At 55.0% G+C, this 26,547-nt stretch overlaps 1 protein-coding gene across 5 annotated transcripts; it reads left to right on the plus strand.

Annotated features, from left to right (window-relative positions):
* Window positions 1-1,855: 1,855 nt before the first annotated feature.
* Window positions 1,856-24,224, plus strand: COLEC11 (collectin subfamily member 11). Of its 5 annotated transcripts, none has more exons than XM_040993914.1 (6): window positions 1,856-2,061; window positions 4,603-4,674; window positions 16,880-16,951; window positions 19,666-19,719; window positions 22,856-22,951; window positions 23,530-24,224. In XM_040993914.1, the coding sequence occupies exons 1-6, from the start codon at window positions 1,932-1,934 to the stop codon at window positions 23,937-23,939; spliced, it is 834 nt and encodes a 277-aa protein (XP_040849848.1). In that variant the 5' UTR covers window positions 1,856-1,931; the 3' UTR covers window positions 23,940-24,224. The 5 variants fall into 5 exon arrangements, with proteins under 5 accessions (XP_040849848.1, XP_040849847.1, XP_040849850.1 ...); XM_040993913.1 differs by having other exon boundaries at window positions 23,548-24,224; XM_040993916.1 differs by lacking the exon at window positions 16,880-16,951 and having other exon boundaries at window positions 23,548-24,224.
* The last annotated feature ends 2,323 nt before the right edge of the window (window positions 24,225-26,547 follow it).

Below are 26,547 nucleotides of genomic sequence, written 5' to 3' on the forward strand. Positions count from 1 at the left end.
GCCTGGCTTCCCTGCCTTGCTTCTGTTCCCATTGGAGCCTCGCAGGCACTATAGTCAAACTTTCCCAGCCACAGAACTGACCAGGCAGTTGGGTCTGGGGGTGGGGCAAGCTGAGCTAAGGCAGATGGGATGTGGGCTGGGCTGGGCTAGCCCTCAACAGAGGTGGGCACATGCAGAAACCAGGGCTGGGGGTGGTGCTGGTAGGGTTACTGGAGCTCACCCCAACTAAGCTGCAGCATCAGCTGGTGTGTGTGAGGACTGGGTCTGTGGTGGGCTGGCTGGGTAGGGCTGCAGCACCCATCAATTCATGCAAGACAGGGAGCTGAGCAGAATCGAGCAGGCTGCGTCCACCAGTGGGCATGTCGGCTGAAGCAGGAGACAGACTGCACCTGACATGCATGGTAGTCAGGTCCGAGGCCACCTCTGGCCAAGTTTCTTTGGGGACTCCCCAGCTGGACTGATGGACTCAGGGAAAATTCTGGGATTTGTTGTCTGATCTTGGAGTGTATGCACGGGACCTGGGCCTGCTCAGTTGCAGATGCCTGTGTAGTGGACAGTGTGCCTCGAAGCACGCGGGGCACATGACAGCGATCTAAGACAGCAGGGGCACAACTGCCTCGTCAGAAGATGGAAAGCAGAACAGGTTGGACAGTCCTCCTGGTCAAACTTTGCAGCGTGTTCCTGGGCCTGTGCATGCACTAAGGTGGGCTTGGTCAGCCAATAGACCTTGGAAAGATTTTCTCAACCCTGGAGCAATGATGCTTATCAAAACCACTCAAGTAACACCCATGGACACCCTTCCCCACATGGAGGTCTCTAAGGGCACTGATAGTTAAACAGCAAGGAGTGGCTCCCTCCCCTTTACCCTTCAGGCACAGGAGAAAAATAACCTTGTTCCATAACTCCCCCTTCCCACCCTAATCAGAGATCCACATGGGAATGCGTCCCTCTCAACTATGTAAACAATGGTGATGTAAGGGGCTGCAGACTGGTCCAGCCCCTCTACCTAGATGCAGTGAAGCCAGAATGCTCCTGCCCTGCTCACAGCATGTGGGGGCTGCACACAGCCCACGGTGTATGGGGATTGCACACAGCCCACGGTGTATGGGGGCTGCACACAGCCCACGGTGTATGGGGATTGCACACAGCCCATGGTGTATGGGGATTGCACACAGCCCACGGTGTATGGGGGCTGCACACAGCCCACGGTGTATGGGGATTGCACACAACCCACGGTGTATGGGGGCTGCACACAGCCCATGGCGTATGGGGATTGCACACAACCCACGGTGTATGGGGGCTGCACACAGCCCATGGCATATGGGGATTGCACACAACCCACGGTGTATGGGGATTGCACACAGCCCATGGCATATGGGGATTGCACACAACCCACAGTGTATGGGGGCTGCACACAGCCCACGGTGTATGGGGGCTGCACACAGCCCACAGTATATGGGGATTGCACACAACCCACGGTGTATGGGGGCTGCACACAGCCCACGGTGTATGGGGATTGCACACAGCCCACGGTGTATGGGGGCTGCACACAGCCCACAGTATATGGGGATTGCACACAACCCACGGTGTATGGGGGCTGCACACAGCCCATGGCATATGGGGATTGCACACAACCCACGGTGTATGGGGATTGCACACAGCCCATGGCATATGGGGATTGCACACAGCCCACGGTGTATGGGGGCTGCACACAGCCCATGGCATATGGGGATTGCACACAACCCACGGTGTATGGGGATTGCACACAGCCCATGGCATATGGGGATTGCACACAGCCCACGGTATGTGGGGGCTGCACACAGTCCACGCATGTGCAGGAATGGCACGTCCGTGGATTGCAGGATGCTGGGCCTGGGCTGGAGTCACTTTCTCCTCTATTCCTGCAGGGGCAGAGTCCTGTCTAGTTCAGGATGAAGTGCAGCCTGGCTCTCTGCAGCGCCATCTTCAGCCTGACCCTGCTGGCACTGCCACCGCTCGGATGTGCACAGCAGAATGCAGAGGAGGCCTGCTCTGTGCAGATTCTCGTCCCGGGCCTCAAAGGTAACTGATCACTCAGCCCTGAGCTCGTCAGTGGCCTTCGGGCCAGCCATGCGGTCATGCTCACAGCCAAGCAGCTGGGCGGCAGGATGCAAAGATGGCTCCAGCTCCCAGCTAGTGGCTTACTTCGCTGGGCCTCAGCTTCCCACCTGTACAATCCAGGGCTGGACTAGACCTTCCTCGGCCGTGGACTCTACTTCTGAAAGGAGTTAGGAGCAGGCCTTTGCTCTCTTCTGGGCCATGCATCACGGCACCTGGGGGTGGGGCAGTTCCTGCCGCTGCAGCTCTGGGACTGTCTGCACGGTCCCATCTCCCTTGGCCCAGTGCACAGATAAGAAACGAGGCCCACAGCAGCTTGGTGGCAGGCCAGGCCTCCCGTGTTCCTACCCTGGATCCTGAGAAAGGCACAGTTACAGAGAGAGCCAAAGAGAGATCCTCCTTCCACTGGTTCACTTCCTCCACGTCTCCCACGTGGGTGCAGAAGCCCGAGCACTCGGGCCATTTTCTATTGCTTTGCCAAGTGCATTAGCAGGGAGCTGGGTTGGAAGTGGAGCAGCCTGGACTTGAACTGGTGCCCATATGGGATGTTGGCTTTTCCTGCCATGTTGCAATACAGGACAACACAGGTCCCCACTCATTAGTTTGCAACTTGAAAAGCACCTTCTTGTGAGAAGCTGTGTGAGAGGAAAGCCGCGGAGGCTGTCGGAAGCATCGAGTGCCTCTGCTCTTAGAGCTGGCCAGCTTCTGCAAAGGGCATTCCCGCAGGGAGCCCTGTGGGAGGATCGCTCCAAGGGGAGGGTCTTCCAGGCTGCTCTGTCCCGTTCTCAGGGATGGTCACGAGCACGTGGGCTGTCATCCGTCAGCCAGTCCAGCTTCTCTCAGACGGATGAAAGGGGAAAGGCATGCGGGGGCGTGCAGGCGGTGGGGGGGGCGGGGGGAGCATGTGGGTGGGCGGCCAGACTCCTGCTGTGCCAGTCAGGCCCCGCTGGGCATTCTCACACACTCAGCTCCACCCACAGCCTGCGGTGGTGGGAGTGCTGCTAAGGCATGCATGGCCCCTTTCCGGGTGCTATGGAGGAGCTGCAGGGTCCCCACGGCCCTTGCCCATTGTACACAGCTGTGGGGCCTCAGCCTTGTCTGACGAGCCTCAGCCGCAGCACCTGCCAGCCTGGCTGGGCTCTATGAGGTGGTTCCAGGGTGGGTACAGGAGTGGCCGGGGGGGACTGGTTCCTGTAGGATCCAGGCTGGGGCAGCAGGGGTGACTCAGGGGTAGGGATGGTTCTTGTAGGATCCAGGCTGGGGGGCGGCAGGGGTAACCTGGGGGGCTGTGCGACAGGGGTGACCCAGGCACTGGTTCCTGCTTGCCTTATGCTTCCAGCTCCTGGGAGAGAAGAGCTCCTGATTCTGCAATGAAATCTCGAATACTCTGGGAAACCAACCTAAAAGCTCTCATAAAGCATGGCTTCTATGCATTTGGTACATGTTTGCTTTTTCAAAAGACAAACGAGCCTCAAATCCCATGCTAGGAGTGGTTTAGCCATGCTTCCCTGTGAGCCTGGCCAGTCCAGGGGCCATCAAAGCCAGGAGCCAGGAGCTTCCTCCAGGTCTCCCACATGGGTGCAGGGTCCCAAGGCTTTGGGCCATCCTCCACTGTTTTCCAGGCCACAGGCAGGGAGTTGGATGGGAGGTGGATCAGCCATACTTGAACTGATGCCCATATGAGATCCTGGCACTTGCAAGGCAAGCATTTAGCCACTGAACCACCATGCTGGGCCCATATGGTTGTTCTTTTTAAAAAATGATTTATTCATTTGAAAGTCAGAGTTATAGAGAGGGAGACTCTTCCATGTGCTGGTTCACTCTTCACATGATCACCATGGCTGGACTGAGCCAGATAAAGCCAGGAGCCAGGGCTCCATGTGGGTCTCCCACAGATGAGAAAATGCAGCAGAGGACATAGGGAAAGCCAAGCAGGTACCACTCTGGAGAATGTCTTGTGTGACTGTCACATCCACACAAGTCACACACAGTCACATCTCATAGTTGTATGCCACACAACTTGCACACCCACACACTCACAGTCGCAAGTCACCCCACATCACACACACACAGTCACCCCCACATCACACCCACACAGTCACCCTACATTACACTCACTCATACCCCCTCACTACCCCCAGATCACACACACACTCACACACACACAACCACATGTTGTGGGAGGAGTAGTACGTATTAGTGTGTGGTGAAGCAGGGTCCCGCGCACTGGGGGAAAGAGACGGTGAGGGTCAGGTGAGGCTGGGGTCAGGGTCTTGACAGACGGAGGGGCAGCCTGCTGGACAGGAGTGTGTGCGTGATGAGGACTGCAGCCCAGGAGGGCACCTGGCAGAGGGTGCAGGTGGTGCTTCAGTCAGGAGGGCAGGGAGACTGGGGGCCCCGGAATCGGGGGGAGAGGGGCTGCGCTAGTGGCTGCTTGTCCTCACCCCACACTGGAGCCCTGTGCTGGCCAGGCTAGGAGCTAAACAGGCGTGCCTTCTTCCACAGGAGACACGGGGGAAAAGGGAGATAAGGGTGCCCCAGGACGGCCCGGACGAGTCGGCCCCACGGGAGAAAAAGGTACGTGGGCCCCAAGCTACACCTGCACGGCTCTGAGTCTGTGTGCACTCTGGAGCAGGGTGGGACTGGTTCTCGTGTTGAGAGTGTGCACAGAGTGTCTGGGAGCCCGTGCTGGGTCTGTGGCATGGCCTGCATCTTCCCGGGCACTTCACCGTCGTGCACAGGCCTGGCCTTCACAGAGCACAGCTGGGGGCTAAGGGCCTGGGACACATGAGACGCATGTGTTTTGAGGAGTCTGTGGTGCCGTGTGGGAGCACTGGGGTCTGGGATGCCTTTGTCCCACCCCAGCACCTCCCTCCTGATGTCTGGAACACTCACCCTGCCCACGACCCCACCGCCCTGGGAGGGCCGAGCGCGGCTCTGCTGCCCGGATGGTTTTCAGGGCACAGGCATTTGTGGTTCATCTTTTTGTTGTTTTCTTGGACTTCCTTTTCTGTCTTTTTCAAACACTCTTTCTGTTCGTTCTTACTGGTGCTTTTCTGACATCCAAGAGGACTTCATAAAGTCCATGAGGAGCCTCTTTGGTTCCGCTTTGAGAAGCCTGTTGTGTCTGAGTATCTTCCTGGAAAGGCAGTCACCGGGTCCAAAGCGGGTAGCTTTAACAAAGGCTCACAACACAGACAGTCCTGTGCGCCTGCCTGTCCATCCTCGGTGAGTAGCCCCTGCCTTCCTCATGGGAGCGCCACCCCGCTCTGAGCCCTGGGGAGAGAGTGAGGTAGGTGCATGGGCCCCTGGGCCCCTGACAGAGCCCCACGTGGCCTGGCCAGGGTGGGCAGAAGTCAGTGAGGGACTGGCAGCTTTAACACCAGGGATTTTCTTTCCTTTTTTTGTTAAACTTAATTTTGTTTTATGACACAGTTTCACAGGCTCTGGGATTTCCCAGCCCCTCCCCATGCTCCTCCCCATGATGGAATCCTCCACATTATTGCAGTACTACAGTTCAAATCCAGTCATGATTCCTTCATTGCAAGCATGTACCATGCATAGAGTCCAGCATCTTGTTGTCCAGATCAATTCAAAGTTTCTTGGGGAGACCATCCATGGTCTGAAGGCAGAGCTGGCAGAATATCGTCCCGATCAATTAAAAGCCACAACATAACATCAATAACAGTTTACAACATTATGGGGTTAATTGACATGGTATTGAGTGACCAATATGTTAGAAAATGCAAGTTCTTAACCACATCCTGTGACTACTTCATTGACATTTCAATTTTAGTTTATACACATCTGGCTGCTATACATCTTATGTTGAACTTGGCGGATTTTAGGATAGTCCCAATCAGTTTATAACTCTAACAAGGCATATGTTAACGTTAAATTGAGGCGCAAAGCAGTTTTAGGAGGGGTGTGCAGAGAAATCTTCATTACTTTAGTGAGGAGTAACTAATCTTTATGTCCTACCTAGTAAGGTATATGTAAGTCCCTGCTGACCGTTTCCTGTCTGGTTCTAAGCTTTCCTTATTGGTCTCTGTCTATCTAATCTAATTTTAAATTTTTTTTGGGGGGGAGCATCAGAGTAACCCTGATTGTCATTGCAAGAGAGGGTGGGGATCCAAAGTTGGAACTAAATAAGGGCCAGAGAAAGCTCTCCTTAGTCCCGAAGGAAGTTTATTGTTCTTCTGTTTCTGAGGAACACTTAGGGCTCTTGACTGTTGTTCTGATGACAGTAGATGCTGTGAGGCCTGTGAGGAAGAATCTGGGCATCTTCCATCCCATGTGGGATATCTGAAATGGAGTGGATGACCTCAGAGTTCTTGGCCTACGAGCGCAGTCCATTTCCCAGTGGTCTGCTTGGCAGTTGGGATGTAGCCCTTGGTGCCCGTCCTGATAGTCATAGGTGGGGAGCACACCAGGGACTTTCTGCCATAAAGGAGGCGGGGCAGTGACTTGCTGCTTGAGGGAAGGTGCTTGTGCTGTCTGCCTGCCGGAGTCCAGCTCCAGCCGAGTTCGGAGCTCGGGAAGGGTGCGTGGAGTCGGCGATAAAGAAAGACACAGACACAGACACTTGGTGCGTTCTCACAACAGCTCAAGAAAAATTGTCCTTTTTATTTACTTAAAACCCTTCTCAAGCTTCTGCACAAGCAACTATTCTCTTTTTACTTCAAGACTAGGGGGGCACGTACAGATATTTGGTCACTCCGTCTGCTCTTCAAGGCTAAGCAGGTGCCGCTAAAGATAATTCTGCAAAATACTGTATTCATATTCTTCAAAGCAAGCTATTATTCATTCTTCAACAGTAGTCATGGAGCAACAGCCAGGACTCCAAGGCCAAGGCACATGCGATTACCTGCTAATCAGTAGTACATTCCTACCACATTTTTATTTCTGCAATTTACCTATTATTTAATGGGAAAATAGGTTACAAGGGAAAAACTTAAAATCTAAAACAGAAACTAAAAAAGTTAAAATCCCCCTACAACTATAGACTCCTACAACCCCATAAACAATAAGACAATAATCAAAAGCATTTTTCTTTAATAAAAGCATCCTTAATTCCTCTAGCTAAAAATTGTAAAAGTGGCTAAAACAGTTATATTTTCTATGTTCCAAAAAAATTGCAAAGACAGGCTAGCCTTTGAGATAACAATAACTATATTTATTGCCATAGCAGTTTCAGCTCTCACTCCCATCACTTGTATTAATATTTAGGATATTTTCAAGCCCCTTCCCAGAAGGTGTGCTATATGTCTGGGCCCGATTTCAGGGCAATGGGTAGGCACACAATAAGGTGTCCAGAAATGGCATGGGTTTAATTGTACTCCTGTGCTCAGTTAAAGGCCCACTCACCAAGATATTATCAATAACATTAACTCTCAAGCTCACGTTGGTGATAAAAGCCATCCCACAGGGGCAAACAATGCCTCAATAGATTACAGAATTCTTAGTGGGGTGCTTGAGTGTCCATGCAAAAAGGTGGTGAAACTGTGTCAAGGTGGTCAGAGAGAAATCCGCTGGGCCTTGCCTAACAGCTGGAGACTCCCCCGGGCCTTGCCACACGGGGGAGCTGTTCTCTTCACACCTTCATGCCATCAATACCCACTGCACGGACCCCAGCATCTGCCCCAGGGCTAAATAGAGAGCTTGGTGTGACTTACATGAGACGTGTGGGGCCAGCAGGGCAGCACGCCTGTCTTCTGTGGTTGATGAGTTCATAGCCTAGAAAGTGGGTCCTCCCTACTTGCCAATGGTTGTGAACTCGCCTTTAGGATGGACACCAATGCTTGGGCTCCATGCCCAGGGGCCAGTGATGCCACCATTTACTCTGTCCTGCCATCATCATGATCGTCATCATATCGGCACTGTCCTCTCTCATCCTCAGAGCTGGTGCAAGTCACATGATTGCCAATGTGCACCTGGTATCTTCTGGTCTTGTGGGACCGAGCCCCCAGCACAGAGTCTGGCTCTTCCCATGGTCTGCCATCAGGATTTCTGGCTGGGCACCTGGGGAGGCTCAGAGCGCTCTGAAGGAACCAACCTTGAGGAGTTGAGGAGCAGCACAGGGGCCTGGCCAGGGGAGTCTCAAATCCCGTGCTTCCTGGGTGAGCCTGGTCAGTCCAGGAGCCACCCAACCCTGACTTCTATGGGGTCAGTCATGAGCCGCACTGTCTCGGGGTGTCACTGCCGCTCAGAGCAGGTTGCCAGCACTGGGGTTTACTTGTGAGGAGGCCAGTAGGAAGTGGGCTGACCATGGCGTACTGGTTGGAAATGAAGGCAGCAGAGCCCCGGCTCAGAGGCAGAGCTGATCACCACGTGACAATAAGGAAGGAGAGTGCTGGTAGCTGGTTTTGCCGGATGGCAGGCCTGTGGGCACTGGCATCCCTTCCGTGTTCTTTTCTGTACTTTGAATGTTTTCTGCAATGCGCATGTACCACATTTACAATGCGAGCATGCTTCAGAGGCAGCAACGCCTGTGGCTTGATGTGCTGACACTGTGGGTTTACTTGCCCAGGTGCTGGTTGGTTGACGGCCCTCAGACATCATGGCTGTGCTGGGCTCTCTCTCCGCACACACTGGCTGCCTTGCCCCTGCTTAGCTGTGCAGTGCCGGGGCTTGTCTGTGTGCCACAAAGCCTGGGCGAGCGGTCAGCCTCGGAGACCAGGTACCTTGCGGAGCACTGCCATTGGGTGGACTGAGGCCCTCTTCCTGCTCTCCCACCTCTGTGGGCCCACACAGAGCCTTAGAACGGCAGGGCTTCTGGAAGGCCACACCTCATCCACTGGCCGCACGAGGCAGGGAGCCCTGCTGGCATAGCCTGGCCAGTTATCCTGGCTTGTATCAGTGCGTGTTCTCTGGCTCTCTGTCCCCCTGGGGTCACGTGAGCACACGCAGCAGGGCTGTAACCCTTTGACTATCGTCCCCTGGTATCGACCCCTGCTCTGTGAGGGGCACTGCTTGAGACGCCGCATGCAGAGGGACAGCGGATGCCTCAGCGTCTGCCTGGCTTCACTGGCCGGACCGTCCTCCAGCTGGACCCGTGCTGGCACGATTGGCAGGAATCTCTAATTCTTTTTTTAAAATGAATTAATTATTTTTATTGGAAAGGCAGATTTACAGAGAGAAGGAGAGAGAAAGATCTTCTGTCTGCTGGTTCATTTCCTAGTGGCCACAAGGGCTGACCTGAGACAATCTGAAGCCAGGAGTCAGGAGCATCCTGCCAGTCTCCCACATGGGTGCAGGGTCCCAAGTTTGGGCTGTCCTCTACTGCTTTTTCAGGCACAGGCAGGGAGCTGGGTGGGAAGTGGAGCAGCTAGGACACAAATCAATGCCAATATGGGATCCTGCCAATATGCAAAGTGAGGATTTAAGCCACTGAGCCGTCACACCAGGCCGAGGAATTTCTAATTCTAAATATACGTGCTTGTTTGTTTATTTTCATCCACTTGAAAAGCAGAATGGCAGAGAGAGAGAGAGAGAGAGAGAGAGAGAGAGAGATTGATTCATCCAATATGCTGGTTCACTCTCCCTGTGACAGCCGGGTTAGGTTAGAGTCAGAATTCCATCCCAGGCTCTGCACGTGTTGTAAGAGGTGGCCTGACATGCTGGGCCACAATGCTGCCCCCTTTTCTTTGGTTGAAAAGGCTAAATAAACATTCCGGCTCTTATTCATTTGTCAGGTGGCAGATGTTTAGGCATCATCACTGGCTCAGCCGCAGCGAGCACAGCTGCACAGAAATGAAATCAGCACGTCTAGTTCCTCCCGGTGCACACTCAGCGGCGGGATTGTTGGGTCATATGGCATTCCTATCTTTTTTTTTTTTTAATATTTACTTATTTAGGGCCCAGCAGCGTGGCCTAGCAGCTAAAGTCCTCGCCTTGAGCGCACCGGGATCCCATATGGGCACTGGCTCTAATCCCGGCAGCCCTACTTCTCATCCAGCTCCCTGTTTGTGGCTTGGGAAAGCAGTCGAGGACGGCCCAATGCTTTGGGACCCTGCACGCTTGTGGGAGACCTGGAGGAGGTTCCTGGCTCCTGGCTTCGGATCGGCACAGCATCGGCCATTGCGCTCACTTGCGGAGTGAATCATCAGACGGAAGATCTTCCTCTCTGTCTCTCCTCCTCTCTGTATATCTGACTTTGTAATAAAAATAAATCTTTTTAAGAAAGATTTATTTACTTATTTGAAAGGCAGAACCATAGACAGAGGGAGAGAGGGGCAGGGGAGAGAGAGAGAAAGAGAATCTTTCATCCGTTGATTCACTTTTTAAGTGTTTGCAACAGTAGACTGGGCTGGACTGAAGGCAGGAGCCTGGGACTTCATCCAGGTCCCCCGTGTAGGTGCAGGGGCTCAAGCTGTTTGGACCAGCTTTCATCGCTTTCCCAGACCATTACCACAAAGCTGGATGGGAAGCGGAGCAGGCGGAATTCAAACCAGAACCCAGGCTGCGGCTGGAACTCCCAGTTCGGTGGGCCCTTCCTGATCTCAGAGGAAGCTTTCGTCTTTGCACCAGTGCAGCTGACGTCAGCCGTGAGCCTGTTACGTGTGGCCTCCATTGCGTCGAGTTGTGGTTCTTGTTTGAACTTAGGCTATCATAGAAGGTTGTTGCAGATGCCTTTTTTTAAAAAAAGATTTATTTTATTTTTATTACAAAGTCAGATATACAGAGAGGAGGAGAGACAGAGAGGAAGATCTTCCAACTGATGATTCACTCTGCAAGTGAGCGCAACGGCCTGTGCTGTGCCGATCCGAAGCTGGGAACCAGGAACCTCTTCCGGGTCTCCCACAAGCGTGCAGGGTCCCAAAGCATTGGGCCGTCCTCGACTGCTTTCCCAGGCCACAAACAGGGAGCTGGATGGGAAGTGGAGCTGCTGGGATTAGAACTGGCGCCCATATGGGATCCTGGCGCTCAAGGCGAGGACTTTAGCCACTAGGCCACGCCGCCAGGCCCAGATGCCTTTTTTTGGTATCTATTGATGTGATCATATTAAATTTACCTGTCAGCCTGTTAACGTGAGTCATCACGGTTGTTGGTCATGCCTGTTGAAAGCTCTTGTTGCTCCCAGCTGACTGGGAGAAGTCTGGCACCTGCGCATCAGGGAGGGTTTGTGCCTTTCAGGCTGGAGCATCAGGATAGTGCTGGCTTTGTGAGGTCAGCTCCAAAGTCCCCACTCCCTGTCAGTTCTTTTTGAAGAATTTGGAATGGCTTGGCGTTAATCCTTCAGAAGTGTTTGCTGTGAGGTAGCCATGGAGCCTTTGATCCTGCAGTCTTTTTTTTTTGTTTTTAATGGGAGATGTTTATTTACTGATACCGTCTCCTCACTCATCTCTGGTATGTTCAGTTTTCCTATTTCCCATTGTTCAATCTTGCGAGGTTGTATGATTCTAGGAATTTATTCCTTCCTTTTAGATTATCCAGTGTTTTGAGGTGTAATTGCTCATATTAGCCTTTTCTAACAGTGTGTTTCTGTGGTTTCCATGGTGATGTCTCCTCTTCCTTTTCTGGTTTTGAATCCTTCCTTTCAGTCTAGCTAAACATCATCTGTCCTTCTGAGGATCTTTTTAAAGAGCAGCTCTTAGCCGTCTGGTTTTCCTGGTGTGGTGTTTGGCCTCTTTGCACCAATGCACGCTCTGCTTGTTAGTTCCTTTTCTGCTAGCTTTGGGTTTGGTTTGGTTCCCTCTTGCTGCCTCGGCTGCGTGAGTGCCTGGGCTTCTGGGTTGGCACCTCAGGGGGTGGCAGCCTTTCGCAGCTTTGCCTGTTTCCTGGACATGGCCAGCCACAGCCCTGGGTGCCACTGTGTGGCTGTCTTCGTGGGCCAGGGTGAAGGGGGCCTCCTGGGTGCCTCAAAGCCCACCCTGGACTGAGCAGCCTCCCCGCCCTGAGTGTGTCAGGACCAAAGGGTGCATGTGCTTGGAGCATGCACACGCACAGTGCATGCTGTGTGTGAATGTGTTTGTGTGTCTGCACACATGTGTATAGAGCACTGTGGTTGTATTTGTATATGCAGGTGTGCAGCTGTGTCTCCATGCACATGTATGTATTGTGCATGTTGCATGTGATTCCTGCATGCACATGGATGTGTACTTACAGGCCTTACGTGTGTAAGTGTTTGTACATGTGTGCATGCATTTCTTTCTGCGTCTATGGCATACACATGCAGCTGTGCACAGCATGCTATGTATGCACACCTGTCCACATATGCATGTGTGAAGTATGGATGCAGACTGATGTGTCAATGTACATGGATGTATATGTTGTGTGTGCATAGCATGTATTGTCTGCTATCCGTTGCCATGACAACACAGGCAGGGTTACAGTTTAGTGAAGGGCTTGTCTAGCTCCGTTTTGGAGGTTTCAAGTCCAAGCTCAGCTCAGGAGGCTGTGTCTCCTTGGTCTCTGTTGAGGACCTGGTGGTGTGGCACCTCAGTGGGGAGAGTGTGCACTGTGAGACAGGAAGCCAGAGCAGGATGGACCAGGCACCTTGCCTTGTAACCACTCCCTCTCTCTTCCTGGATCTTCTGTTGGATCTTCCGGACTCTTCCAAGCAGCTCCGTGGTAACCTCAGCACCCCGGACTTGGCCCAGCTCTGCAGTGCGTGGATCCTGCCACCTCGACACTGCCAGCACATGAGCCTTAGGGATAACCACAGAAGTGTGTGTGTATGTGTGGTACATGTAGTGTGTGGCATGCACAGGGGCTTGTGTCCATTGTCTGGGCTGTGCTTAGGGTGACCCCAAAGACCCCTGCGGAAGGCTTGGTCCCAGGGTGGTGCTCCTGGGAGGTGGTGGAGCCAGCAGGAGTGGGTTAGTGGGAGCCCCTCAGCAAACTGGAGGCCATGCCTGGGCACAGGGCTATGGTGAGGGGCTTGTTCTAGAAGCTGAGCTGGGCCTTCCCACTGGACTCTTCCTCGGCACATGCTTGCCACCATCCTTGTTGGGGCTTGAGCCTCCAAACCCTTCCCCTTTATGCATTTGGTTGCTGTGAAGTCCCCAGTGCTTACAGCAGCTCTGCATGCCATGAGGGTGCCATCCTATAGAGGGCGTGGGGCTCCAGGAGAGCTGCACCTGGTCTGGTTTGGGACCCTGCAGGTGTCTGGACCGTTTTCTGGGGACCAGGTGATAGCTTTCTGCTGCGTGTGGGGACATGCAGGCCACTCTCCACTTGCTGTTATCAGCCCGGGCAGGGCTGGGACTGCCGGCACGGGCACTCAGCCCGGCCACTCCTGTGTCTCTCTGGGCTTCTGCCCTAGATGACAAGCTTGGTTCTCTAGAACAGGGACACCCGCCTGCTTTGGGCAGGAAGCAACTTCTCTGAGAGGGTACGTGGCAGATCACAGATGCGGGAGAGGTAGCAGTAGCCACAGCTGGAAGGCCAGGCAGGGCAGTGCCAGCTCGAGTTGCCCACCGTATCCGGTGGCTCAACCCTGCGTGTCCAGCCCAAGGGTCAGCATGAGCCAGGGCCAGAAGCCGCCCTGAGAGCAGGCACAGCACCTCCTGGTGCTCCGGCATTGCAGGGGCCTGGGTTTCTCGCTTTGTAAGAGAACAAGCAGGAAATCCTTACTGGTCTTTGAGCACACTGAGGGACACGGAGAGCCTGGCCAGGCGGAGCTGCCCATGTGCTGGGGCCACTGTGCCAGACACACGACCAGGCGCACAGGTCCTGGCGGCTGCTCTCGGTGGCCGCAGCCCTGTGGCGTGAGGCCAGCTCCTCTGGGGTCTCGTGGCTCCACGACCAGGCTTGGCTCCCGTGGGGACTCCTGGCCAATGGCTGCCGTCTTGCTGTGTGGAGAGAAAGCATGAGCATTTGTCTGTCCTCCGCCCTCCTGAGGTCCTGCCACAATGGCCCCACTCACCTGGCCAAGTCCAGCTCTTGTTTGCCCACTTCCGTGGGGGTTTGTATCCTTGCTGTGGAGGGGCAGTTGGCCAACACGAGGCTGGGTAAGAGCTCTCTGCCGGGTGCAGGAAGTCTTAAATATCCAAGTATATGTCTGCATTAAAGCAGAGACCATGAGCACAGGCACCCTGCCCGCTGGTTCACTCCCCAGTTGCCCTGCACGGCCAAGGCTGGGTGGCCAGGTGGGAGCTGGGAGTGGAGAGATCCCACAGGTGTCCTGTGCGTGAGCAGGAAGCTGGGACTGGTCCCACTCACTGCTGTCCGGTATGTGCACCCCAAGCCACATCTCAGCTGCTGGGCCACACACCCCTCGCCGTCCCAGCCGTGGGTTCTTGCCTCACCTCAGCTGACACGGTGTTTTGGGTATAGTTTGTGTAATCCATTCTCGCATGGAGTGATGCACTCAGTACCGGCAGTGTCAAGTCTACTGAAGTTACTGCCAAGATGTTTTCAGGTGCTTTTGGTTTTATCCTCGGCTCCATGTGCACCTCAACCCTGGGGCTCTGCTTGCCCCCTGGATCCTTGGTGCCCATGGGGCCTCGTCTTTATCCGGTACCTCCCCTGCTACTTGCTCTGGCAGAGGCAGCTCAGAGCCTCACAGCACCCCTCCACTCTTCTTCTTCAGTGCCTGGGGCTCCCCAGGGGCACCCATCCCTGGGAAGAACCTGCAGGCCCCAGGTGTCTGTCCCCACCCTGATTCCTTCTCGCCTGGACACAGCAGCCAGTCACAGGGGTCACCTCGCCACTCCAGCTCTTGCTGCACCTCTGACAAGGTGGTGCTGTCCCTCTTCTGCCTGGGTCCCTGCCCACTGCCTGCCCTGGTAGCTGCCACCTTCGCAATGCCTGTTGCATCCTAGGCAGGGTTTTGTCTCCTCCTCCACCCACTGGCCCCGCGCCTGAGCTGGGTTTCTGTGGCACCGTCTGCCTTTCCTGTGGTTTCCTTGGTTCCTGGACTAAGCCGTTGGTCCTTTTCCCTGTCATCCCCAGTAGACTCTGGGTCCTAGCATCACCCACAGTTGTAGGGCCCTACCCTGTGGAGAGCGGAGCCGCGCTTCAAAGATGGCTCTTGTTGACCATTGCTTCGTGGCACCAACGTGGTAAACAGGTTTCGGGAAGTTACTGAGGATTGGGCCGAGCACGCAGGGAAGCTACGTGACCTAAGTCATGATTGGTGTGCTCGCCGCGTGATGTGAGGAGCTGTGTATGGATTGGTTTGTGTAATGTAAAAAAGTTGTGGGTAAAAATAGTTAAATAAGGAGACTCCCCCAGGTGCGCTTCAAGGCTATATTGTAATTGCTTTCGCTGCAATAAATCTTACAACTGTTGTAACTGCTTTCGCTTTGCCGCTATGCTTGAAGTCCGCAGCAATAAACTTTTCAAAGTGTCTATACCGTATCGGAGTCTTGCTCGCGGGACGAGGGACCCTGATACTCCCCCATCGTCCCTGGCATCCAGTGGGTGGTGTGTGGCCCACTCAGCCTCAGGAGAGCATCCCTGGCGCGCTGCTCCTGGTGCCCCCGGACCTGCTGTTGGTCCTTTTCATCACTGAAGGAGGCGTATATGTGCTGGATTTGTATGCAGTTGGAGCCAGTTCCCTGAGCGTGTCTGTGTGTTCACGTGTGTCCATGTCCACCACTGTTTTGTCCTCTGGTCTCTGCCCTGAGTTCAGAGAATGTTGCAGCTGCTTAGTCAGACAAGACTGGGGGTTCAGGGTTGCCGGTTCTGGGTCACAGGGAATGGCCAGCCCCCAGTGGGGCAACCATCCAGGGCACCAGATGGCTTAGGGGCAGGACCCATCCCCGCAGTGCTTTGCTGTGCATGAGTTGGCCCCTGGGTGGGGCGAGGTCTGTGCTCCTCAGTCATTCTGCACAGGGCAGACCCCTGGTCCTGTGGGCCCACAGGGGAGCCAAGCTAGCCTGGCGCCCTCCTGCCATGGTGGGGAGGAGGTAGGGTGGTAGGGGGCCGCCTAGTGCCAGGTACTCCATCTCTCAGAATGCTCCCTTCAGATGTGCAGCGGAGCCCAGGAGTGAGCTCACAGAGTTGCAGGCGTGGAACAAGACGGCAAGCACTGCCCGGCTGGGCTGCAGAGAGACCTTGTCCTCCTCCTCTTCCTTCTCACAGTCACAGCAAAGGGACCCCGGGTGGGGGCTCCTAGGGATGCACCAATGGCCTTTGTTTCGTAGCAAGCGTGTGCTTTAGAGCACTGCATCCTCCCGTGGAGAAGGCACCAAGGGGGCCAGTGAAGGTGTTCCTGGACAGTCTATGCATGATCATGATACATCCCCTGTGTGTTCCCATGTACATGTGTGTAGAGGCCACCACATGCCCTGTGCACGTGAGTGTGTGACATTGTACATGTCACCACATGCTCTGTGTATGTGACATTGTACAGCAGGCCACCTTGTCCCCTGTGCACGTGAGCGTGTAACATTGTACATGTCACTACATCCCCTGTGTGTGAGACATTGTACAGCAGGCCACCTTGTCCCCTGTGCACATGTGTGTGAGCGTGTAACATTGTACATGTCACCCCATCCCCTGTGTGTGAGACATTGTACAGCAGGCCACCTTGTCCCTGTGCACGTGAGCGTGTAACATTGTACATGTCACCACATCCCTGTGTGTGAGACATTGTACAGCAGGCCACCTTGTCCCCTGTGCACATGTGTGTGAGCGTGTGACATTGTACATGTCACCCCATCCCCTGTGTGTGAGACATTGTACAGCAGGCCACCTTGTCCCCTGTGCACGTGAGTGTGTGAGCGTGTGATGTTGTGCAGGTCACCATGTCCCTAGAATGTGAGCATGAGTCCTTGAGGAGGAGGCTCCATCCCCTGCTATCCATCAACCTTGATCTTCTTGTTTTCCACAGGAGACATGGGGGACAAAGGGCAGAAAGGCAGTGTGGGTCGTCACGGAAAGATCGGCCCTATTGGTGCTAAAGGTACTTGTGACTCTGGTCTCATCAGTTCCTCGGGCTCGTGGTTCTGCACCCTGAGCCCTGCTGGTGTTCCCATTCATGTGCCTGTGCCACTCATGCATGAACTGGCACTGCAGCGAGCCCCCGTACTGGGAGTGACTGCATGGGGCTGGCTCTGTGTGCCCATCTGCAGGACCTCGGCTGGTGGGCATCTGGACCTCACGTGCCTGGGCAGGGGCCTGACTCTTCAGTTGGAGCCTCCTCAGGGAGTTCCAGCAGACACAAAAGCCTCTTGCGGCTGATGGGTTGTGCTCACCAGGCAAGGTGTCTGTCTACCACGCCCCTTTGGGCTGGGGAAAGTTTGTGATGACCCCTTGGGGAGCAGGGCCCTGTTGACAACAGCAGCTGTGAATGGCAGCTGAGTGATCCACCTGGTCTCCATGGCTGCCATCTCCAGCTCGCACTGCCTAGGGGGCTGGGCAGCTCAGGAGCTACTGTCCTCCTGGAGAGGAAGCTCGAGCTTTGGAGAGCCAAGGGTCACCACTGCTCACCATGGCTCTGCCCCGTCCTGTGTCCCCTCAACAGAACCTTCTGAGCACATACTGTGCTGGATCCTTGGGCACCCAGTGGGTGGCAGCTCTCTCTGGCATCCTACTGTGTGTTGACAGTGAGGAGGCTTAGCTGGGAAGGCCTGGCACAGGGAGCACCACTGAGAACTGCAGGCAGCAGGGCATTCAGCTGTGGTGCACGGTCCACAAGGCAGCATGTGGCCAAGCGCTGGGGTGCAAGCAGTTGGCAGGTTCAGGTAACTGGTCCTAGAGGAAAGGGTCCTTTAGGGGAAGAGAAGCAGGCCAGTGTCTTAGGGCAGGAAGCCCCTGTTGTAGGAGTGACCAAGCCTTTATTTATTTTAAAAAGATGGATTTATTTGGGGTCTGGCACGATGGCCTAGTGGCACCCTGCAAATGCCAGGATCATATATGGTTGCTGGTTTGTGTCCTAGCTGCTCCACTTCCCATTCAGCTCCCTGCTTGTGGCCTGGAAGGCAGCAGGGGACGGCCCAAAGCCTTGGGACCCTGCATCTGCGTGGGCGGCCCAGAAGGTCCTGGCTTCAGTTTGGCTCAGCTCTGGCCATTGTGGTCTTCCTCTCTGTTTTGTTTTCTCTCAGTAAATCTGCCTTCCCGATCAAAACAAATTAATCTTTAAAAAATTTAAAGTTTATGCTACCTATTATTTTCTCTTAAGATGGACTTATTTGAAAGGCAGAGTTGCAGAGGGAGTGGTCCCTGCCGGGTGGCAGTGCAACGCGCCTCCCCCGCCCCACAGCGATCGTCAGCTTGCTGTGTTGACCGATTTACTGTGTCTTTGCCTGCGTGTCTGGCTTGGTTTGTTGGGTGCAGGGCCTTCAGTGGCATGCGTGCTGCGCGGCTGTCAGAACTTCCTCCTGAAGGCTGAGTGCCATGCCTTGCCTGGGTGGACTGTGGTTTGCTGGCCTGTTCACCTGCTGAGGGGCACTCAGGATGCTTCCAGTGCTGGCTGTTCTGTGTGGTGTGTGATGTGCAATGTGTGGGAAGGGCAGTGGCCCCTTCGACTGTACGGCAGGGGCTCAGGACCGCCATGGTTTACCCAGCAGACGCTGGCTCCCTGCTCCCTCCTTGTCAGCTTGGGCTCCCAGGCATTTTCTAGCCTGGCACAAGCCACTGGGGGGCAGAGATTGCCATTCCGTGAGTGGATTGTGGAGGCGAGGCGGAGGGTGCTGCCCTCTGACGGAGACCTCAGGCTCCCCAGCCAGGAGAATGCTGACGCTTTAGGAACATGAGGCATCTTCAGGAAATTCATGGAAAACACACTTTATGAAAAGTTCAGATTATTTTTTTCTGCACCACAATAAATCTTTAATCTCATTTTCCTGCAAGCTGTTTGAAGTTTGTGTTCACATAGCTGGTGGCTCCAGCCGTCTTCGGAACCCTGGAAGTCCTCACCAGCATCCTGCTGCTTCCTGTGCTCAGGAACTGAGGGGCAGCGAGGCCCACCAAGCTCCACACCGTCGGGAGGGCTTCCGCACAGCCAGCCTCTTCTTCGGATGGCCAGCAAGTTCCACTTGGGCTCAGACCTTGTACACGGTGAGCCCGCCTGTGTGGCAGGAGACACACTGGGAGTCGCTGTCAGACCTGGTGACCACTCCCAGGGCGGAGGAGACCCAAGGTTCTATGCAGAAAGCAACCAGCCAGTTGGGCTGCACTGCCCGGACTGACTCAGACAGGCCTGTCAGGTGACTCCCCTGCCCTGTGCACACAGTCCCTATACTTCACAGCACCGTGCAACAGAGCCAACTTAAAAACATTTGGTCATTTTTATTGGATTTGTGGAGAAAAGGAGAGAGAGAGAATGATCTTCCATTTGCTAGTTCACTCCCCAAATGGGTGCTACAGCCTGAGCTGAGCTAATCTGAAGCCAGGAGCCAGTGGTTTCTTCTGGGTCTTCCACACGGGTTCAGGGTCCCAAGGCTTTGGGCCATCCCCCACTGCTTTCCCAGATTATAAGCAGGGACCTGGATGGGAAGTGGAGCAACTTGGACATGAACCAGTGCCCATCGGGGATGCAGGTGCTTGCGGGGGGAGGATTAGCCATTGTGCCGGCCCTAACATATTTAACCTTAGTGTTCAGCTTGTAGAACAAATCCACTTCTAATCAATGAGTCTAATCTTGCCTCTTGCTTTGCTTTTCTTTTCTTGCTCTAGGTGAAAAAGGAGATTCAGGTGACATAGGGCCCCCCGGCCCCAATGGAGAACCAGGTACAGCACAGATTATCCATGGCTTGTTAACAATCTGTGTTAAAAGTTGCATTTTCAGATGTAAGTCAGAAAGCAAACATGGCAGGGAGCACTGGCCCTCTCAGTCCTGGCCGTGTCCACGCAGGGAGCTGCTAGCTCGGTCAGCCCTCTCCTGTCAGCCACACCCGCGAGTGCAGCGTTGCAGGGCTTCCTTTGCATGAAGGCCCCTGGGTGAGCACTCAGTCCTGGGTGACAGGGTCTGTCCAGGCTGGCCCTGGCCGTGGAGGCAGGAAGGAGGGCAGCTGTGGGCGCTTGGCAGTGAATGTGGCACAGAAGTCCTCTTTCTTTGTGTCTTTGCCTTTATCTCTGTCACTCTGCCTTTCGGATAACTAAACCTTTAAAAAAAATGAATGGAAGGAAAATGAGCAAAAACCGTCCCATCTGGGTGGGGTGACCCCAACACACCTGTACGACCTCAACACCGTCCTACCTGGCGCCCCAACACGACTGCAGGACCCAGCACTACTGAGCTTGACCTTAATTTTTTCAAAATAACTTTTATTTTCTAATAATGATTACGTGGTTGATCAGGGTGGGAAGGATCGAGGATTAGGGAAAATGGGATGAATTCATTGCTTCCAAATTTGCTATTTCTTGTTGTTGTTCCTGGGGGAAGGGGAGAGACAAAGGGGAAACCACTCATGCACACGTCCCAGTGCCACCGCACATCAGCCCAGAGTCTGTGTGTGCCCATTCCGAGGGTCCGTCCACGTGGTCTGCATAGTTCTGAGCTGCTGCCGATGTCACCGACCCGAGGGTGGTGTCACCCTCCACTGGCCACTGGCCACTGGCCACGTTCACCGAGATGTTCTGCCGTCATCGTTTGTTTCAGGTAGTTGTCCAGTTCTGTTCTTCTGCATCAGCAGAAGTGCTTCCATATTCTCCGATTACAACAGTTGGCCTTAATCTTTTTTAAAAAAGATTTATTTATTTTTATTACAAAGTCAGATATACAGAGAGGAGGGGAGACAAAGAGAAAGATCTTCCATCCATTGATTCACTCCCCAAGTGAGTGCAACAGCCGGTGCTATGCCAATCCGAAGCTAGGAGCCAGGAGCTTCCTCCTGGTCCCCCACGTGGGTGCAGGGTCCCAAGGTTTTGGGCCATCCTCGACTGCTCTCCCAGCCCACAAGCAGGGAGCTGGATGGGAAGTGGAGCTGCTGGGATTAGAACTGGCTCGCATATGAGATCCTGGCGCGTTCAAGGTGAGGACTTTAGCCGCTAGGCCACTGCACCGGGCCCAGTTGGCTTTAAACATGTGTCTTAGAGAAAACTTCCAGGAATGAGAAACCACAAACTCAAATCCAACAAACATCAAGCTTCCAGTTTGGGAGTGGGGGCAGGGAGTTCTGGGTTCCGGAGAGCACTGGGGTCCTGTGTCCACGGGGCCTGCCTGGGCAGCACAGCTGGCTAAAGGGTCCTGTGTCCACAGGGCCTGCCTGGGCAGTGCAGCTGGCTGAGGATCAGCAAGGTGGGGTGTAGTGGGAATGTGGGGAGGGAGCTGTTGACAGGAGAGTGAGGGTCCCAGGAGCTCAGGAGGAGCCCTGACACTGGGCACTGGCTCCTGGGCAATCACAGCTGCTGGGATTAGGAATCAGCGGCCACTAGGGCTGCCTGGGCTGCCTGGGCTTAGCGCCAGGCCCCTCCACACAAGGGGCTAAGCTGGCCGGGGTGACAGGCAGCCAGGAGTCCTTGTGTCCCGCCCACGAAGCAGGCACACAGTGTGTGCAGCTGTGCAGGCGTTCAGGAGGGCGCCTGCTGCCTGCGGGCCAGCCCTTGCTTCTGTTGTGGGCTCTGCGTCAGGACACCTGTGTCACAGCTCCCATAGGTGACACTGGGCGCCTTTCTGCCTCTTAAGTCCCTGTATCTTCTTGTCAGCTCCCTCTAACACCGTTTAAATACCCTCAAGTGCTTCCTTAATTATTGTCATTATCTTAAAGATTTGGTTATTTGAAACAATGACAGAGAGGGAGAGAGGGAGGGAGGGAGAAAGAGAGAGTGCATCTTCCATCCAGCGCTCCCAACAGCCAGGGCTGGGCCAAGATTAAGCCAGGAGTTGAGGAATCCAAGTGTGTCTTGCCCGTGGGTGGCAGGGACTCAGGCATTCAGGCCACCACCTGATGCCCCCCACCCTGCATGTGCCCGGGTGAGTTGGTTTGGCAGCTAGTACCAGTGGCTTAACCTCTCGACCTCAATGCCCACCAAGTGTCTGCATCCTCCAACAAAGAGAATCCGCTTTGAAAGGCCCCAAGAAGCCCTCCCTGAGCTGGCCTCTGGCTGCTCCCCACCTGGGGCTCCACTCCCTGCCTCCTGAAGGGGGTCTCCAGGATCCCTGTGGGCGACTCAGGCCACTCTTCTCCTCCAGCAGTGCCTGGCCCTGCTCCCACCAGGTTCCCAGGACGCTGGCGTCCCGCTCTGCACCCACCACCTGCCCCCTGCTCTGGGCAGTCCTTATGTCATTTTTAGACAGGAGAGCCCCATGCCTCCCTCTGACCAGGCACCACCCACGGGGAGCACCTTGGGCTCCTCACGGCCCCGCCCCCCACATTCAGACATCCGCTTCCCACTTTCCTCCACTGTTGGTGCTGTCTCTCCTATCCCCTAGCCCTGCAGCGTGGCCCTGACTCTGCTGGGCCATGACCCTGGCTGCCCTTCCTTTCCTCCCGGCACCAGCACCTGCTCTTCGCACTGCTAAGCACAGGGAAGTCCTCTGGGGCTGGCCCAGCTCCTTCCACAGTGCGCCTGGGGAATCAGGTCCACATTTTGGTGGAGGGTGTTTGGCACAGTGGCTAACATGCCACCCCGAATGTCTGCCTTCCAGTCTGGCTCCGCTTTGGATTCCAGCTTCCTGGTGAGGCACACTCTGGCAGGCAGCAATGAGGACCCAGTGACTGGGTCCCTGACACCCTCATGGGAACCGCCAGTTCAGCTCTGGGCTCCTGGCTGAGATGGGCACTTGAGGAGTGGGCCTGTGGGCGTAGCTGGCTCGTGTCCCCTCTGCCTTCTAGAGAACTTTTTGAAAGGATATACCCGCGGGGGGTGGGGGGTCGGTACTTGGCATCTTGTTCTCTGTTGACGCTCTGGGTCTCGTCTGCAGGCATTCCATGTGAGTGCAGCCAGCTCCGCAAGGCCATTGGCGAGATGGACAACCAGGTCAGCCAGCTGACCGCCGAGCTCAAGTTCATAAAAAATGGTGCGTTGTTGTCAGTGCGGCCCCGCCTGTGCCGCCCCCTCCCAGCCCCGACGCCCTGTGTGGTGCGTGCCGTGCGTGTGGTGCGTGCTGTGCGTGCGATGCATGCTGTGCGTGCGATGCCGGGTGTGTGTGTGGTGCGTGCCATGCATGCCGTGCGTGCTGTGCGTGCGGTGCGTGCCGTGCATGTGGGGCGTGCTGTGCATGTGGGGTGTGCTGTGCCAGCGGTGCGTGCCGTGCGTGTGGGGCGTGCTGTGTCAGCGGTCCGTGCTGTGCCAGCGGTGCGGGGTGTGCCACGCGGTGCGTGCCGTGCGTGCCGTGCGTGCCGTGTGTGCTGTGCACGTGGTGCGTGCTGTGCCAGCGGTGTGGGGTGTGTGTGTGGGGCGTGCGATGCCGGGTGTGTGTGTGGTGCGTACCATGCGTGCTGTGCGTGCGGTGCGTGCTGTGCCAGCGGTGCGTGCCGTGTGTGCTGTGCGTGCCATGCGTGCGTGTGGTGCGTGCTGTGCCAGCGGTGCGTGCTGTGCCAGCGGTGCGGGGTGTGCATCAAGTTTGTTTACGGAATGCAAGTGCTCACTTTCCAGCCCTGCCCTCCCCCGCAGTTGTGGCCGGCGTGCGGGAGACGGACAGCAAGCTGTACCTGCTGGTGAAGGAGGAGAAGAGGTACGCAGACGCGCAGCTGGCCTGCCAGGGGCGTGGTGGCACGCTGGGCATGCCCAAGGACGAGGCGGCCAACGGGTTGATGGCCTCGTACCTGGCGCAGGCCGGGCTGTCGCGCGTTTTCATCGGCATCAACGACCTAGAGCGTGAGGGTGCCTTCGTGTACTCGGACCGCTCGCCCATGCAGACCTTCAACAAGTGGCGCAGCGGGGAGCCCAACAACGCCTACGACGAGGAGGACTGCGTGGAGATGGTGGCCTCGGGGGGCTGGAACGACGTGGCCTGTCATATCACCATGTACTTCATGTGTGAGTTTGACAAGGAGAACGTGTGAGCAGCCGTGCTCCGCGCCACACCGCTTTTCTGGAGGTGCACAGGGTGCGGGGGCGTGCGGGTGCTGTCCGACCCGGGCAGTCCTTATGTCATTGTTAGTCTCCGGGAAAGCGATGCCTTGTCCCGACACCCAAGTGCAAAGCCGGGGGTAGGGTCCCCTGGGAAAGTAGGCTGCGGGGGTGTGCGTGTTTCTATAAGGTGACAACAGACGCTCCTTGGCATGTTATCTGCATGGGAACTATTCTGTTGTGCTGTAAGCCCAGGCTTCAGGTAATCACAAATAAACTCCACAAGCAGGCACTCCACAGTGCGGAGCATCTTGCTCTGTTGATTTCTTGCGTGGTCGTCTTCGCTCCCCAGCTCTTGCACCAGGCTGTGCTGGCTTGCGGTGGCCCGAGGCAGAGGTGGTGCCTCACGTGGCCTGTGATGGGCACTGTCATGGGCTTGGCTCCGTTTCCCTGGGCCTGGCACCGGGTCACTTGGCAAGTGGTTTAGGCAGGACTCGGTGCCTCCGGGGTCCTTGGGCCGAGGGCCTCAGCCTTTGGTTGGAAGCCATCCTTGGTTCCTGCCACATGGCCTCTACCTGGGGCTGCCTCACCTCCTTCACCACGACATGCAGAAGTGAGTCATGGTGGTGGTGGGTGGGCAGCTCACACACGTGGGGAGGCGGGGGCGGTGGGGAGCCTTGTGCTGCCCCCCACTCTCCCGAGTGAGGAGCAGTGACCTCACATCTCAGAAATGTCCAACTGGGCACGTGCCGGCCTGGCCAGGCCTGGCGGGCTGGAGCCCCGTGCTCCTGCGCTCACTCTGGGTTAGCTTTAGGACGGGCTGTGTGAGTGTGTGCGGCTCTGCACAAGTGTGTGCACGCACGTGTGTATGTGTACACAGCTGTGTATGTGCATGTGCACACGTGTGTCTGTGCCTATGTGCATGTCTGCACGTATGTGAACGTGCATGTGTGTACATGTAAGTGTGTGTGCATGTCTGCATGTATGTGAACGTGCATGTGTGTATGTGTGCACATGTAAGTGTGTGTCTGTGCGCATGTCCACACGTATGTGAACGTGCATGTGTGTATGTGTGCACATGTAAGTGTGTGCCTGTGCGCATGTCTGCACGTATGTGAACGTGCATGTGTGTATGTGCACACGTGTGTCTGTGTGCATGTCTGCACGTATGTGAACGTGCATGTGTGTATGTGTGCACATGTAAGTGTGTGTCTGTGTGCATGTCTGCATGTATGTGAACGTGCATGCGTGTATGTGTGCACATGTAAGTGTGTCTCTGTGCGCATGTCTGCACGTATGTGAACGTGCATGTGTGCACATGTAAGTGTGTGCGTATGTCTGCATGTATGTGAACGTGCATGTGTGTATGTGTGCACATGTAAGTGTGTGTGCGCATGTCTGCACGTATGTGAACGTGCATGTGTGTATGTGTGCACATGTAAGTGTGTGCCTGTGCGCATGTCTGCACGTATGTGAACGTGCATGTGTGCACATGTAAGTGTGTGCGTATGTCTGCATGTATGTGAACGTGCATGTGTGTATGTGTGCACATGTAAGTGTGTGTGCGCATGTCTGCATGTATGTGAACGTGTATGTGTGTATGTGTGCACATGTAAGTGTGTGCGCATGTCTGCACGTATGTGAACGTGCATGTGTGTACATGTAAGTGTGTGCGCATGTCTGCATGTATGTGAACGTGCATGTGTGTATGTGTGCACATGTAAGTGTGTATGCGCATGTCTGCACGTATGTGAACGTGCATGTGTGTATGTGTGCACATGTGAGTGTGTGTCTGTGCGCATGTCTGCGTGTATGTGAACGTGCATGTGTGTATATGTGCACATGTAAGTGTGTGTGCGTATGTCTGCACGTATGTGAACGTGCATGTGTGTATGTGTGCACATGTAAGTGTGTGTCTGTGCGCATGTCTGCACGTATGTGAACGTGCATGTGTGTATGTGCACACGTGTGTCTGTGTGCATGTCTGCACGTATGTGAACGTGCATGTGTGTATGTGTGCACATGTAAGTGTGTGTCTGTGCGCATGTCTGCACGTATGTGAACGTGCATGTGTGCACATGTAAGTGTGTGCGCATGTCTGCACGTATGTGAACGTGCATGCGTGTATGTGTGCACATGTAAGTGTGTGCGTATGTCTGCACGTATGTGAACGTGCATGTGTGCACATGTAAGTGTGTGCGTATGTCTGCATGTATGTGAACGTGCATGTGTGTATGTGTGCACATGTAAGTGTGTGTGCGCATGTCTGCACGTATGTGAACGTGCATGTGTGTACATGTAAGTGTGTGCGCATGTCTGCATGTATGTGAACGTGCATGTGTGTATGTGTGCACATGTGAGTGTGTATGCGCATGTCTGCACGTATGTGAACGTGCATGTGTGTATGTGTGCACATGTGAGTGTGTGTCTGTGCGCATGTCTGCGTGTATGTGAACGTGCATGTGTGTATGTGTGCACATGTAAGTGTGTCTGTGTGCATATCTGCACGTATGTGAACGTGCATGTGTGTATGTGTGCACATGTAAGTGTGTCTGTGTGCATGTCTGCACGTATGTGAATGTGCGTGTGTGTGCACATGTG

This window comes from Ochotona curzoniae, unplaced genomic scaffold (assembly GCF_017591425.1).
Source record: "Ochotona curzoniae isolate NIBS_2020 unplaced genomic scaffold, NIBS_Ocur_1.0 contig_883, whole genome shotgun sequence".
NCBI classification, from domain to species: Eukaryota; Metazoa; Chordata; class Mammalia; order Lagomorpha; family Ochotonidae; genus Ochotona; species Ochotona curzoniae.

Coding starts and splice junctions, on each gene's coding strand:
- COLEC11 (XM_040993914.1), top strand. CDS start 1,932: ATGAAGTGCAGCCTGGCTCTCTGCAGCGCCATCTTCAGCCTGACCCTG. Junction 4,675..16,879: donor CGGCCCCACGGGAGAAAAAG/GTACGTGGGCCC, acceptor TGTTTTCCACAG/GAGACATGGGGGACAAAGGG. Junction 16,952..19,665: donor CGGCCCTATTGGTGCTAAAG/GTACTTGTGACT, acceptor TTCTTGCTCTAG/GTGAAAAAGGAGATTCAGGT.